This window comes from Neophocaena asiaeorientalis, unplaced genomic scaffold, assembly GCF_003031525.2.
Source record: "Neophocaena asiaeorientalis asiaeorientalis breed wild unplaced genomic scaffold, Neophocaena_asiaeorientalis_V1.1 scaffold236, whole genome shotgun sequence".
In the NCBI taxonomy this organism is placed as follows: Eukaryota; Metazoa; Chordata; class Mammalia; order Artiodactyla; family Phocoenidae; genus Neophocaena; species Neophocaena asiaeorientalis.
The window spans coordinates 715,833-731,329 of record NW_020173418.1 but is presented as its reverse complement, the minus strand read 5'-3'; the positions used below and the strand labels follow the sequence as shown (position 1 = coordinate 731,329).

Here is a 15,497-nt window from a genome sequence, read left to right as displayed (position 1 = left end):
GGGGCTGTGGGCATGTTCCTATAGAAGAGACTGACATCTGACCAGGTCTAAGCATGATGGGAACTTTCACGGCCCACCACGTGGAGGACTAGATATTTTAAAAAATACTTCTTGCTTTGTACTACATCAAAAATTCTGGACAAAATATCAAAGAAAAAACTAAAACCTTGGGGGCTTCCCTGGTGGCACACTGGTTAAGAATTCGCCTGCCAATGCAGGGGACACGGGTTCAAGCCCTGGTCCGGGAAGATCCCACATGCTGCGGAGCAACTAAGCCCGGGCACCACAACTACTGAGCCTGCGCTCTAGAGTCTGTGAGCCACAACTACTGAGCCCGCGTGCTGCAGCTACTGAAGCCTGTGTGCTTAGAGCCCATGCTCCGCAACAGGAGAAGCCACTGCAATGAGAAGCCCACGTATTGCAACTGAGAGTAGCCCCCACTTGCTGCAAGTAGAGAAATCCCGCGTGCAGCAGCGAAGACCCAGCACAGCCAAAAATAAATACTTTTTAAAAAACGCACACAAAAACCCAAACCGTGAGTGCTCAATTTGGCCGGCAGAAAATACCGTAGTAGAAATCTTCAGAGACTAAGACCCTTTGGGGAGCCAGGATCCAGAGTGAGCTAGGAAGCTGGTGGGGGGCAAAGGGAGAAGGCAGGAAACGTTGGGCACAGGGGCAGGAGAGGAGGGTGCCGGGCCTTCTCCAAGTGGGCCTGAATGCCAGCTACTCCTTAGGTCTGAAAACTTGAGATGGGAGATCAGGTTAAAGTTGCTGCAGGGCTGTGTTGCCAGTCACCTATCAAATAAAAACAGGACACTGACCAATGAAGAGGATGTTGGGCAGATGCACCCCCAGAGCCATGCTGGGAGGTGCCCGGTGTTATGGGGAAAGATAAGACTCGGAGGAAACAAGGAGACCTAGAGTTGTCATTTAAGAACCGGGAAGGGCTGCTGTACCAGAGAGAGAGCTTCCATTGCTTTGTCTCCATTGATTCTGATGGAAATTCAGCTGACATTCTTATTGTTCTGTATGAAATGTCTTTCATTTCCTGTGGCTGCATTTAATATTTTCTGTTTTTCTTTTGTTTTCTGCAATTTGACTAAGGGTGCTTATGGTGTAGGTGGTTTTTCCCCCTTATCCTCCTTGGGGTTTGCTTAAGTTACTTGTATCTCTGACTTGATGTTTTTTTTCCCCCCACCAAATTTGGATACTATTGACTATGATATTTTTTCCTGTCCCACTCTCTTTTGTTCTTTTCTAAGATTATTGCTGTAGTCTGCTAGATTATTAGTGAGTTTCTGTTATTTTTAAGTCTCTTGGTTAAATGGCTTGGTTAACTGTACTGAACTGTTTTAAAGGTCAGGGTGTGCTGCTTTATTGGGTCTAATCTGCTGTGAGCCACCCAAGAAATCCTTTATTTTATATTTTCAGATCTCATATTTCCATTTTGTTCATATTTTATAGTTTTATCGTTCTTGACAGTTCCCATCTCTTCACCCTTTATACCTGTCTTTTACTGTATATTTTAAAACATATTCCTGATTGTTATGTTAAATTTCTTATTTGCTAATTCTAATGCCTAGGCCACTTGTTGGTCTGCTACCATTGGCAGTTTTTCTTCTGATTATCGATTCTGCTTCTTTACATATCTAAAAAAATTTTATTGTATTCTGGATGTTTTGGATATTGTGTTGTATGGGCTCTGGGTCTGTCACCTTCCTCTGGAGAATGTGGAATTTTATTTTTGTAAATGGTTCAGTACCTGGTAGTTTTCCTCAGTCTAAGGAGGCTTGGTTCTCGACTTTTTGGTGATGATTTATTTTTGTTTTGCCCTTAGTCCTGGTTCCTGGTCTCTTAATTCTGTGGGATTTATAATCTCTTTGAGGTTTCAGTGGAGACCTTTACATCTTGAGCAACGTGCTGAAACTTGGTTGGACTGGGATGTCACACTGTCTTCCTAGCGCTGGGCCTTCCAGCAGTTTCTTTTGGCTGGGTTCTTGAGTCTCACACACGCTTAGTTTTGCCGTCAGCCGAAGATTTGAGGGTAGACCGCATGTGCGTTTTGTGGTTCTCCCTCACGTCTACTTGCTCTGGCAGGCCGCAGTCCAGTGACAGTGCCCCTGTTAGCAGCCTGCCTGTGGGCTTCCCTGTGGCCAAGGTTGCACCTGTTCCTCTTTTCTCCGGGACCTTCAAACAGTTGTAAAAAATATTTTGTCCAGAATTCATAATTATTATCACGGCAGAGGCTTAGTCCAGTCCCCTCTCCATTACCAGAACCAGAATCCCTAGCTCGATCTGGTTCTGAATTGTAAGCTTTTAGGAGGCCTGTCACTTCCCAGTTATTCGGACTTCACAGCAAAACCCTAGGCTTTTGACACTTCCTAAGCACTGGAAGGCCCAAGGGTGTCTTCTGTTTCTTCCGAATGCCTTCCGACGTGTTCAGTTAAAAAAAAAAAGAGCAAGTCTCAGTGCTGTGAGAACAACTGAAGAGAAGGGAAAGAGAGCTGCAACTGGACAAGGGAGAGGGCTCCCTGTCTGGAGGCAGGCAGTTCCCAGCTGCAGGCCACCGTGATGCATGTATTCATTGATGCATTGCAATTTGTTACCCAGTACTCTTTATTTCCCTCATTTTTTTTTATACCATGTTTAACCCCCAGAGTGGCTTTTCTGCCTTTGAATAGTTGGGAGTTGATTTGGTGACACACGAGAGGGTCCTGTGCCATCTCTGACCTGCGTGCAGAGGGAAGAAAGCAGGAGGCTGTGGGCACTGACTGTCATGTGGAGGGGTGGGGGTCCCTTTCTCCCGCCCCATCAGGCCTCTCATCTGTGTTCGCTCGCTTAGCGTTCAGGGCTGCTGTGAAGTTTCCTCAGTGGACATTGATAATTAGCTCATTTACTAGGTAGACTCTGTGTGTACTGAAGCAGGAGTTATTTGACCATTGAATCTTTCCTCTGCATTCGACTATGGAAGTTGTCTTCGTTGTTTTTAAACATGTTTTATCCATTCATTTAAAAATACACGTGTAAGCCAGGGCTTTCTATAGTTTTGTACTGCAGTTCATAGTAGTAGTCTGTACTTCCCATTTCCCTAGACTTCTTAGTCCCCTGATTTACAAACCCCATTTGCCCAGGCTGCCGCGTTGGCTGTGTGTCAGTGTTTGGCTGTGGAGTCTACTCACCCGTTGAGCCCTGTGTTTGAAGACTGCAGCTCCAGTGAGGCCACGACGCCTGTCCCTGTGCAGCATGTTCGCCCAGTTAGAGCGAAGAAGCACAAGCAGTCTCCTGGTCCTGCTCTGCCTATTGTGGTTCAGCTCATGGAAATGGGATTTCCTAGAAGGAACATAGAGTTTGCACTGAAGTCACTCACTGGCGCCTCTGGGAATGCTGCTGGCTTGCCAGGTACTGGGTTTTCCTTGTGGGTGTTGGACTTAACGCGCCCACGCATTTGTTTGTAGGCTTCCCTTGAAATACTAATGTCAGAGGCCCCTCGGGAGGCAGGCGCTGTGGTTCTCACTGTGGTTATGCTGTGTGTGCTTGCTCCTAGGCGTGGAAGCCTTGGTTGGGTGGCTGCTGGACCATGCTGACGTGCAGGTCACGGATCTCTCGGATGCAGACACGGGGTCTGAGGAGTGTTCAGACGAGGAGGTGGTGGAGGATGTGGATGCCACGGCCTATGCTGTGGTCAGTGCTCCCCTCGTGCCATCCGTCCTGAGCTCTGGATTCCTCTGCACCACTGCTGGGCATGAGGCAAAGCTACGAAGTGCTGCCTGGGTTTTCTGTCTCTTAACTACTTTTAGCTTTAAGACAGACCCTTGTTCCAACATCTAATGATGTCGGGTAGCCATTAGAGGAGCTCTTAATAAAAAATCATTATTTATGTGACACGTTGACTTTTGAACCAGTTGTTTTATGGGATTAATTTGGATATGGCTCAGAAATTTTCTGTACTTTCAGCTTTTGAGATTTATCCTGCTTACAATCCTGTTGCTATTAGTCTCTTTTAAATGAAGGATTTCATAGTGAAAACATAGAATAATATTTTATACTTTTTAAAATATTATCGATTTCACAAACGACTTTCTTTTTAAGTAGGTTTATCGGTTCACCATTTAAAAAATTGTATTTATCTTTTGTAGTCTACTGGTGCTGTTGTAACAGAGAGCCAGACGTACAAAAAGCGAGCTGATTTCTTGAGTAATGATGATTATGCTGTGTATGTGAGAGAGAATATTCAGGTGAGTAATTGTCTTAGGCTGGAACTTTGTTTAGGTTTTCATTCAGCAAATGTCTGAGCATCTCAGAAAGTTGGAGAGGGAGGGTGCAGCACCCAGCAGGGGAGGCCGCTGTGGCTGGAGCAGAGGACGGAGGAGCAGAAGATGAGCAAGGGAAGGGGGGGGGGACCAGAGGCAGAGAGCAAGAGGTGGCTTGTCCACAGTGATGTGGCACACAGCCCTGTGCTTCTCGATTACCTGCGTTTTGGACACTTTTACAATCTGTTTTTGCTTTCTTTTAAAAAAAATATTATTCTCATTGCCATCTAATTTTAAACATTTAGTTATGCTCTTCATGTAGTCCTTTTTAACCTTAAATCCTTTCTTTTCCTGTTTTAATCCTTTTGTTCTAGTTAGTATACTTCTGGGAAAATCCCCAAAATCATCTCATTTCTCCTATAAATATGTCAACAGTATGTATCCCTAATAGATAGAGGATTTTATTTTTAACATAACGACATTACTGTTACCTTGCATTGCCTAACAGAATAAACAGTAATTCCTTACTATCATTTTATATCTAATGCTTGCTCAGATTTTCCCGAAAATGGCTTGTTATAGTCATTTTGAAAGAGTTGGATACGAATAAGATCACGCATCTTACATTTGGGTGATGTGTCTTTTTACCCTGGAGCAGTTTCTCCCTCTTTTTTCCCTTTTCATGCCATTTATTTGTGGCTAAAATCACGTTGGCCCTCATCTTCCTCCCTCTCCTCTGCATCTCCTGTAAAGTCAAAGTGAGGGTTGGAGGGTGAGTGGACTCGGGCTGCATCTTAGGAAAGAATGTATCGTATGGACCAACGTGCAGCATCACTTGTTGTCTACGCCATCCATTCTCTATTAATTGTCCATCTTGGTGCTTCAGTAGCCATTGATGTCATTATCTAGACCCATCAAGAAGGGTCCCACAATAGTGATTTTCTAAGTTCGTCATCCCTTCCAAATTTATTAGCTGGAGTTCTGTTCGTTGAAGAAAACTTTCTTATCAACTCTGGTTGATAAACTATAATATAGTTTGTATACACAGAAAAGGCAGAATAAATGGTTGTTTTTTGTTTGTTTGCTTGTGTTATCAATTTTCAGAGTGGTGAATTGGTGCCCTGGTACTTAAAAAGATGACCAGGAACCTTTATTTTGCTTATTATCATTATGATGAATTTATTGGCTGTTATGGATTTGATGTGTTTCAGCCATTTTCCTTTTGGTCAGGTTGTTCTTTTGAGGGACCCTGTTAATCTTTGATAGCTCCCTTGCTTGATGGCACAAGTTGGTCCAAATTCATCTTGTATATTTCCTGCCCCAGACATCGAACCAGGCAGTTTTCTAAAGAGCCCTGGTTCCTTTTAGTGTAAAATGATTTTGAGAGCATGCTGCGGGGTAGAGGAAATTTTTCTTAGGACTAGAGTAATACTACTTACAATTGATCATTTCACCTATATACTGGACTGGATTTTTAACTTAATTTTAGGTGGGAATGATGGTTAGATGCTGTCGAACATATGAAGAAGTGTGTGAAGGAGATGTGGGCAAAGTTATCAAGTTGGATAGAGATGGATTACATGACCTCAATGTGCAGTGTGACTGGCAGCAGAAAGGAGGCACCTACTGGGTTAGGTATATTCATGTGGAACTTATAGGTGAGAACATTCTTTATTAAGTTCTTTTGTCTTTCTTAGTTAGATTCAGAGTTCCCAGAAGTGAATGCTAATTATAGTTCATTTTTTTAATTGGAATCTCTAGGCTATCCTCCACCAAGCTCCCCTTCTCACATCAAGATTGGTGATAAAGTTCGCGTCAAAGCCTCAGTTACCACACCGAAGTACAAGTGGGGATCTGTGACTCATCAGAGTGCGGGGGTTGTGAAAGGTAATGTTCCCCAGGCAAGAAAACTCCAAGTGCCAGGTTTTCATCTACTAATGTAACTTTTAATTTATTCATTCAAGGGCAAGAAAAACAAGTGGAAGGCAAGCCTTGTGAAACATAAATAGTGTTGTTTTGCTTTTCAGTGCTCTGTAGACCAGGAGTACACCTGTTGTTGGACAGAGTCAGATGTATTAACTCACTGCAACTTGGGAGGATGCATACCCTGGAAAATGGGGTGTCTCCATAAGTGGGTGTAACAAAGACTAATGGGGTTTGCATTGTGTATTTGGGGAGGGGTTCAAGGAATGGGGTAATTCTAAGAATCTTAGTGAAGATTATTTAGGAGGAAGAACAGTGGACTCACAGTGAGGTTATGATGAGCAAGGAAGCAGAGCAGCCAGGATGGATTTGTGGTTTGGATTAGATTGAATGTGACCAGATATGTTAAAGAGTGGTTCTGGTTTTATCTCAATCTGTTACAGTCTCAGGGTGGCCTTGTCTCATGTTGGGGTTCTATAAACTTGTTCTGTCAATCCTTCTGCCAAATAGCTAGCTTCCTCAGTGTTTTTTCTCTCTTTTCTTAATGCTGTGTAAGAATTTAGGACTAAATTTAAATGGATGTGTGCAAATGATAGGAGTTAGCAACTGGAAACACAAAATTCTCCTCAGCTTATATTTAATGTGATATTCTTGAGATTTCAAATCAAACACATGGCATACTTTAAAAGGTATACTATGTCCATTTTAACAATTGCATGAGAAATGATCCAGGTATATGCGTGGTTTTATTTTATCTTTAAACTCCTTCAGTGCCATTTTTCTTTGTTTTTTCTTGTTTCAGTCTTGGAGAAAACTCTTACTGTCAAACAGCTTAGATTAGAAGTGGCTGCAATGGTGGTGCAGGAGTGTTAGTATTTCTTAGGTTACATAAGAACAAATAGCTTATTTAACATTTTACTTTAACAGTTTTCTTTACTTAAGAGATTCTTCAAAGTTTTACAAATCAAAACAAAGATAAATTTAAATAGTAACTTGGTTTAGAAGTTAACGTTTGGAGTAGCTTTCACCAAAGGGCAATAGATGTCTTAACGTTATTAATGTAATTTTTAGTCCCTAAGATAACTGAATGGAGTTTTTGCTTGGCGTAATTAAACAAACCTTCTTATCATGGAAAATTTCAAACACGTAATTAAACAAACCTTCTTATCATGGAAAATTTCAAACATATACAAAAGTAGAGAATATAGTATACTGAGCTTCTGTGTACCCATCACCTGGCTTCAACAGTTGACAAACTCCTGGCCGAAGTTGTTCATCCATGATCCCCTCCCTCCATTATTTTGAAGCTAATCCCTGATTGACATCATGTGTTAGTTCATCCATAAGTATCTTAATATGTCTCTCTAAAAGAGAAGTACTCTTTGTAAACAGAAATAACTATAATATAATATCCCATAGCTAGATTATAGATTTAATTAATTTATTTATTTTTTGTGGTACCCGGGCCTCTCACTGTTGTGGCCTCTCCCGTTGTGGAGCACAGGCTCCGGACGTGCAGGCTCAGCAGCCATGGCTCACGGGCCCAGCCGCTCCGCGGCACGTGGGATCTTCCTGGACCGGGGCACACACCCGTGTCCCCTGCATCGGCAGGCAGACTCTGAACCACTGCGCCACCAGGGAAGCCCTATAGATTTAATTTTAATTTTAGGTTTTTATTGGTGACAAAGATGTTCCAGACAATTTCTGTTCTGTCCTAGCTTTCAGTGCCAATGGAAAAGATGTTATTGTCGACTTTCCTCAGCAGTCTCACTGGACTGGGCTGTTATCAGAAATGGAGTTGGTACCTAGTATTCATCCTGGCGTTACGTGAGTTTTTATTTTTATATTGCTAGATTTGTTTGGGAAGGATGGTTTTCTTTGGAATTAAATTAATAAATGACCTCAGCTTTTTCTTTTCAACTCAATGGCTATTTTAAAAACAGGTGTGATGGCTGTCAGATGTTTCCCATCAATGGATCTAGATTCAAATGCAGAAACTGTGATGACTTCGATTTTTGTGAAACTTGTTTCAAAACCAGAAAACACAACACCAGGCATACATTTGGCAGAATAAATGAACCAGGTATAGTAGACTGGTTATGTTCTCTTTCATCAAACTATTATTAATGAGATAATTACTGTGGAAAGAAGTGTACTTAACTTAGCTCTTTAAAGTTCATATTTATATGGTGAGCACTGTACTGTGTGCACAGCAAAACAGGGAAGATGGTCCTACCCACTTGATGAATTGCTGTTTTTTCTTCAAGCAATGAGTGGTCACTGGAACTAGAATAACAGGGATTGTTTGCTTGTATTTCCATAAAGAACAGTAAAAGAATCTCAAGAAACTAGTAAATGTTTCGTTGGATGGGATGTGGAATTGGAGAGATGGAGAGTGAGTCTTTTTATTTGTATATCTTTTAGTATATCTTCTTTTATTATGGTAGAATGTATACAACATAAAATTTGCCATTTTAATCACTCTTAAGTGTACGATTAAGGGAATATTGCACACTGTCACCACTATCTATTTCTGAGACTTCTTCACCATTCCAAAATCAGAGTGTACCCAGTAAGCAATAATCCCCATTCTTCCCTCCCCCAACCCCTGGCAACCTCTAATCCATTTTTCATCTCTATGAATTTGACAACTCTAGGTACCTCATGCATAAGTGGAACCACACAAAATTTGTGTTTTTGTGTGCCTGACTTCTTTCACCTTGCATTAGGTTTCCAAGGTTCATCCATGTTGTAGCATGTGTCAGAACTTCATTTCATGGCTGAGTGATAGTCCATTGTATGTATCTACCACATTTTGCTTATCCAGTTCTCTCTTAATGGACATTTGGGTTACTTGTACCTTTCAGCTATTGTGAATAACGTTGCTGTGAACATTGATGTACAAATCTGTTTGAGTCCCAGTTTTCAAAACTAGGAGTAGAATTGCAGGGTCATTAGGTAGTTCTTTTAACTTTTTGAAGAACCACCAAAATGTTTTCCATACTGGCTGCACCATCTTACATTTCTATCAGCAATGTTTTTGCTGTTTCAGTTTTTCCACATCCTTACCAACATTTGTTATTTTCTTCTTCTTTTTTTAAAATTATAGCCATCATAATGGGTGCAAAATAGTATCTTGTGATTTTGATTTGAGTTTCCCTAATGACAAATGACATTGAGCCACTTATCATGTGCTTTTTGCCATTTGTATATCTTTTGGGGGAGGGCATGTCAATTCAATTTTAAAACTTTTGATATTGAGTTGTAGGAGTTCCTTATATATTGTGGACATTAAATCAGATATGTGATTTGCAAATATCCTATTCTGTGGGTGTTTTTTTCACTCTCTTGATAGGATTCTGTGATGCAGTTTTAAATTTTAATGAAATTTAATTTATTGTTTCTTTTGTTGCCTGTGCATTTGGTGTCATACTTACTTCTGGGTCAACTTAAGAAATCATTGCTTAAATCCAAAGTTGTGAAGGTCAGCCCCTATGTTTATAAGAGGTTTATAGTTTTAACTTTAGGTCTTTGAACCACTTTGAGTTAATTTCTATGCATGGTATAATGTATAATTTCATTCTTTTACACGTGTATCCAATTTTCCCAACACTATTTGTTGAAAAGACTGTCCTTTCACCACTGAATGGTCTTGGCACCCTTTTTGAAAATCAGTTGACCATAGATGTGAGAGTTTTTTTTCTGGGCTCTCGATTCTATTCCATTGGTCTATTTGCCTATCCTTACATCAGTACCACACCATACACAGTGATTATGATAGCTTTTGTAGTAAGTTTTGAAATTGGGAAATGTGAGTCCTCCAACTTTGTTCTTTTTCAAGATTGTTTTGACTATTTGGTGTCCCTTGGAAGTCAATATGAATTTTGGGATGGAGTTTTCTGCATCTGCAAAAAACAATATTTTGATAGGAATTGCATTGACTCTGTGTATCACTTTGGACAGAATTGTCAGTTGTCTTTCCATTTACTTAGGTCTTCTTTAATTTCGTTCAGCAGTGTTTTGTGATTAGTGTATATGTCTTATGGGTTCTTGGTTAAATTTATTCCTAAGGGTTTATTTTTCATGCTATATTAAATTAAATTATTTTTTAAAATTTCCTTCTTGGAATATCTGTTGCTAGTGTATAGAAATATACACTACACACCTACAGTGCATATTTTCAACACACTTTGTGTGTTGAATTTATTTCCAGCAACTTTGCTGAATTTATTTATTAGCTCTGATGGGGTTTTTTGGTGGCGTCTTTAGGGTTTTCTGCATGTAAGATCATGTTGTCTGTGTTTAAGAGCATGTTGTCTGTGAACTGGGATAGTTTTACTTCTTCCTTTCCAATTTGGATACCTTATATTTCTTTTTCCTGTCTTATTGCTTCAGCTAGATCTTCCAGTACTACATTGAAGAGAAGTGGCAAGGGTAGGCATCCTTGTCTTATTCTTGGACTTAGTGGGGAAGCTTTCAGTCTTTAAGCACTGAATATAATGTTAGCTGTGGGTTTTTCATAAATAGCCTTTATCATGTTGAGGAAGTTCCTTTCTAGTCCTAATTTGTAATATTCTCTTATCTTTATGAAGGAGATCTGTAGAATCTGCAGAGCAATCTCCTTTTCAAGGCTAACTTTGAACACTTTGTTTTTGATCAGCCTGCCATGGGTTTATCAATTTTATTAGTTTTTTCAAAGAACCAACTTTTGGCTTTGAATTGCTGTCTCTCATATTTTTTTCATTTCTTTTTCCTATGGAATTTAGGTTTACGTTGATTCTGCACCCCACCCCCGCCCCAAATGCTTAGTTCATTAATTTCTCACATTCATAGTTTCTAATATATGAACTTAAAATTTTAAGTTTATCTTTAAGCATGGCTTTAGCTGTATCCTGTAATGCTGATATGTAGTAATATCTCATCATCATTCATTTAAAAGTATTTTTAAAATTGAATTGGAATTATTTTCTTATATTCATTGATATTTAAATTTTCAAACATGTCAGCATTTTCTACCTCTATCTATTTATTGGTTTCTGCATTGCATTCAGATTGTGTATCCTGCCTGATCTTTGACATTTTGGGGGAAACTTCTGTATGATCATAAGACTCAGCATATAATGGGATTTTACACATGTTTTATGCATGCCTGAAAGAATGTCTCCTGCAGTTTTATGGTGAAGTTAGTGTTTGCTTAGTGTATCTTTTTCTAGCCTTTTACCCTCAATATTTCAGTAATCTTGTGATTAGTGGAGGTTGTAGATAGTTCTGTTTTTTTAAAAAATTCCAGTGTGATGATCTTTGTCTCTTATTTGGATCTTTTAGGTATTTATTTACAGTTAAGGCAGTTACTGAAATATATTTTTTTAATTGATCAACTTCTTAGTGTTTTTTGTTGTTGTTGTTCTGCCTGTTTTCTGTTCCATTTTTTCTCTATTCCATCTTCCTTTGGACTGATACGTTCTTTATTAGTTAGCCAACCACCGCCTCCCCAACACACACACTTGGCTTAGAAGTTACACGTTTAGTGTGTATTCATATACTATATGAGTAGTGTATGTTATATGCATTTTTGGTATTAGTAGTTACTCAAGATATAGTGACATCCTTTTTTGACTTATAAAATCTAATATTATTTAGTACTTTTACCCTCCTCCTAAGCAATGCAAGGACCTGAGATCCCTTTAACTTCATTAACCCTCATTCTGATTTAAATTACCATGTTTTTATTATTGTGTTTTAAAACTTTACACATGTAAATTTTAAACAATACAAGGCATATTATTGTCATTTTCTGTAATATTTGTCAAGATTTTTTTCACATACTTAATATTGTAGTTTTTTTCTATTCCTTTTTGTGTGTTTCACTTTTCATCCATCATCATCTTTCTCCTGCCTAAAGAATGGCCCTTAATATTTTCTTTAATGCATCTATGTGGTTATGAATTCTCTTTTTGTGTGTCTTTATTTCTCCTTTATTTTTGAAAAATATTTTTGCTGGGGCTTTTAGCACTTTAAAAATACTGTTCCATTGTAATTTGGTTTATATTTTTTCTGCTGAAGTCAGCTGCAAGTGTAGTTACTGTTCCATTAAAGCTCTTCAGTCTTTGTAGTTCCCCTTAGCCTGCTTTTGAGGTACTCTTGTTTCTATCTTACACAAATTTTACATGTGTGTACATATGTGTTTCTTTGTATTTATCTTTCTTGTAGTTAGTAGAGCTTATAATTAATTAATTTTCCAGCTTTTTTGAGCTTTAATTGACATATGACATTGTGTAAGTTTAAAGTGTTCAATGTGATGATTTGGTACATGTATATTGCAAAATGATTACCACAGTAAGGTTGGTAGTTAACACGTCCATCACCTCACATAATTACCCTTTTGTGTGTGTGTAGTAAAAACATTTAAGATCTTCTCTTCCAACTTTCAGAGTAGGGCTTTTAAAATTTGTGCCTTGATATCTTTTGTTGGTCTTGGGAAGTTTTCCATCAGTCAATATTTCTTCCAGTATTATCGATGCCCTATTTTCTTTTCCTTCTTTTTTGGGGCTCCTCTTTCACTTGTTACTCTTATCTCTGTCTTCTAAGTCTTTCACCTTCTCGTTTATGTTTTCTAAACTTTTGCTCTTCAGTTTTTCATTCTAGATATTTTTTACTAATTCTGTTTTCACCTGAGTCTAGTCTGCTGGTAAACCTATTCATTGAATTTAAAATTTTAATTACTGTATTTAACAGTTCTAGTTTTTCTTTCTTTTTTTAAAAATAGTTTCCAATTCTCTGCTGAGATATTCAGTGTCTTTTCAAACATAGTAAGTATAGTTATTATACAATTTGTATCTTATAACTCTAATATCTGGAGCCTCTTTGGGTCTCTTTCTATTGTCTGTCATTCTCATAGCTTTTAGTCATGTTTTCTTGTCTCACATTCCATCATGTACTGGACATTATGTTTAAAAAAGTATTTTTTGAGTCAGTTTGAGGCCTAAGATATTATCTTTCTCCAGGGATTGGGGGGATAGGGTTGTTCTTCTAGGTAATTGGGGTAAGTAACTATGTGAGCTCACTTCAGTCCAGTTTCATTGATTGAGGTGATTTCATGCAGAGCTGCAATCTGAACACAAACAGTCACCCTGTAGAGTTCACCCTTCCTCTAGGGGTTCTTTCTTTTGGGATCCCAGCCCAAAGTGTGAGTTTTTCTGTGGCCATCCCTTTCTTTCCTGGTGAGCTCTGGACTCCGGTTCCTGGCCCCCTCGCCCTAGGAAGCCATCAGAAGTGCCATGTGTCCTCTTTAAGGTTCTCCTTAGAAACTGATAAATACACCGGGGAAAAGCAGCCTCTGATCCATGGGGCACTCATCTTGACACCTTTCATCTCAGCCTTTCTCTGATTTTGGTCCCATAATTCTGTATCACCTTGTTAACTCTGATACTTTCAAGATTTATTCATCTTTAAATGTTTTGTCTGCCTCTAGTTGTCCTCAATGGGAGAGCTAGATGAATTTCCAGATTTACCATTAATGGAGGTAGAAACTTCACAAATTTGTTTTTGTTGCATTTATGAAAGGTTTTTTGATAAGAATGTTTTCTGTAAGCACAGTTACTGAACTTGCCCCCCAGCTGCTTATATGTGTCGTTCTATCTGGAAATGTATCACTCTGTTGTTACTTGAGAGAGTCAAGTGGAATAAATCATAGCATTATATGAACTTTATCTCATAAATTGGGGTTAAATACCTTGAATAGGTTTTTTGCAGCCATTTTAGGTATTTATTAGCTCCTTTTAATTTGGAAACATACTATTTTCTTGAAGTAAGGAGCTCAGCACTATGTAATATCTATTTCTTGGTTGTGAAGGTTCTGTCCCACAAGTATTAACACTGTTTGACCGCCATTAAATAGGACAGTCTGCAATATTTTGTGGCCGTTCTGGAAAACAGCTGAAGCGCTCTCACAACAGTCAGCCAGGAATGCTGCTGGACAGCTGGGCACGGATGGTGAAGAGCCTAAACGTGTCATCCTCTGTGAACCAGGCTTCCCGTCTCATTGACGGCAGTGAGCCCTGCTGGCAGTCCTCGGGCTCACAAGGAAAGGTAGTGTGCCATGGGGACACTTCCAGAAACACTTCATTTAGATGGCTTAACCTTTTAGAGCTTCAACACGAACTTTGAGAAACCTACTAAGTTATACTGTGATGGCATCTCTCAGTACTCATTTTGTATTTTAGTTCATAATTACTTTAAAGTTCCAGAGTAATATGCCATCCAGCTTTCATTGTCAGAGATTTTTGAACAATATAGGTAATAGATTTTATATAACTGATAGAGGGTATAATAGGGTTTGTTTTGTTTTGTTTTATTCCCCCACATAAAATATATGAGTTCAGATTCTGCTTCTGGTTAGAAGTTCTTCTAATATATCCTAACAAATGTGTGTTTATCTTTGGAATGCTGTTTTAATCACACTTACATATGGGTGTGCCTCATCTAGACATGCAAGTTAGACTTGGAGAAAGGTGCTTTCCCTCCACTTTGACTCTAGTGTTTTCTATAACCTACTCTTTGATGGGTATTAAGGGACCACCCTAAGTCAGGAGTCTATAAACACATGATTTCTGGGGCTTAGAGGGAGACATTCTTCTAACAAACAAGTAATGCTCTTGTTTCTGCCAGCTTAAAGGCAAATTCTGTCTCTCATGTGAAATTATATATTTAAAAAATCTCATTGAGAGTCAAGCTTTAGTGATACTTTCCAGCTAAAATATAGCTGAATTTTACTAAGAAGGCTTTTTTTTTTTTTTAAAGCATTGGATTCGTTTGGAGATTTTCCCAGATGTTCTTGTTCATAGATTAAAAATGATAGTGGATCCTGCTGACAGTAGTTACATGCCTTCCCTGGTTGTCGTGTCAGGTACTTGAATTACTTTACTCAAAAAATATCTTCTATCATATAATAAAAACTCCTTTGTCTGATTCCTTTACCCTGTTTTTCTTCCTAGGTGGAAATTCCCTAAATAACCTAATTGAATTAAAGACAATCAACATTAACCCCACTGACACCACAGTGTCCCTTCTGAATGACTCCACAGAGGTAAGTAGAGTCTCCATACTGTTCTCCATAGTGGCCGCACCAATTTACATTCCCACCAACAGTGCAGGAGGGTTCGCTTTTCTCCACACCCTCTCCAGCATTATTATTTGTAGACTTTTTAATGTTGGCCATTCTGACTGGTGTGAGGTGATACCTCATTGTACTTTTGATTTGCATTTGTCTAATAATTAGTGATATTGAGCACCTTTTCATGTGCCTGTTGAGCATCTGTATGTCTT

The 15,497-nt window shown here is 39.0% G+C and overlaps 1 protein-coding gene across 6 annotated transcripts in view; it reads left to right on the top strand.

Annotated features, from left to right (window-relative positions):
- The window catches only part of HERC2 (HECT and RLD domain containing E3 ubiquitin protein ligase 2), a 228,790-nt gene that overhangs the window by 120,767 nt on the left and 92,526 nt on the right, over positions 1-15,497 (top strand). For all 6 annotated transcript variants that reach the window (XM_024747286.1, XM_024747281.1, XM_024747285.1 and 3 more), the window contains 10 exons: positions 3,132-3,399; positions 3,545-3,681; positions 4,137-4,235; positions 5,740-5,908; positions 6,012-6,137; positions 7,892-8,000; positions 8,117-8,256; positions 14,071-14,261; positions 14,973-15,078; positions 15,167-15,258. In XM_024747286.1, coding sequence (XP_024603054.1) covers positions 3,132-3,399; positions 3,545-3,681; positions 4,137-4,235; positions 5,740-5,908; positions 6,012-6,137; positions 7,892-8,000; positions 8,117-8,256; positions 14,071-14,261; positions 14,973-15,078; positions 15,167-15,258 — 1,437 coding nt within the window. The remainder of the gene's footprint in view (positions 1-3,131; positions 3,400-3,544; positions 3,682-4,136; positions 4,236-5,739; positions 5,909-6,011; positions 6,138-7,891; positions 8,001-8,116; positions 8,257-14,070; positions 14,262-14,972; positions 15,079-15,166; positions 15,259-15,497) is intronic.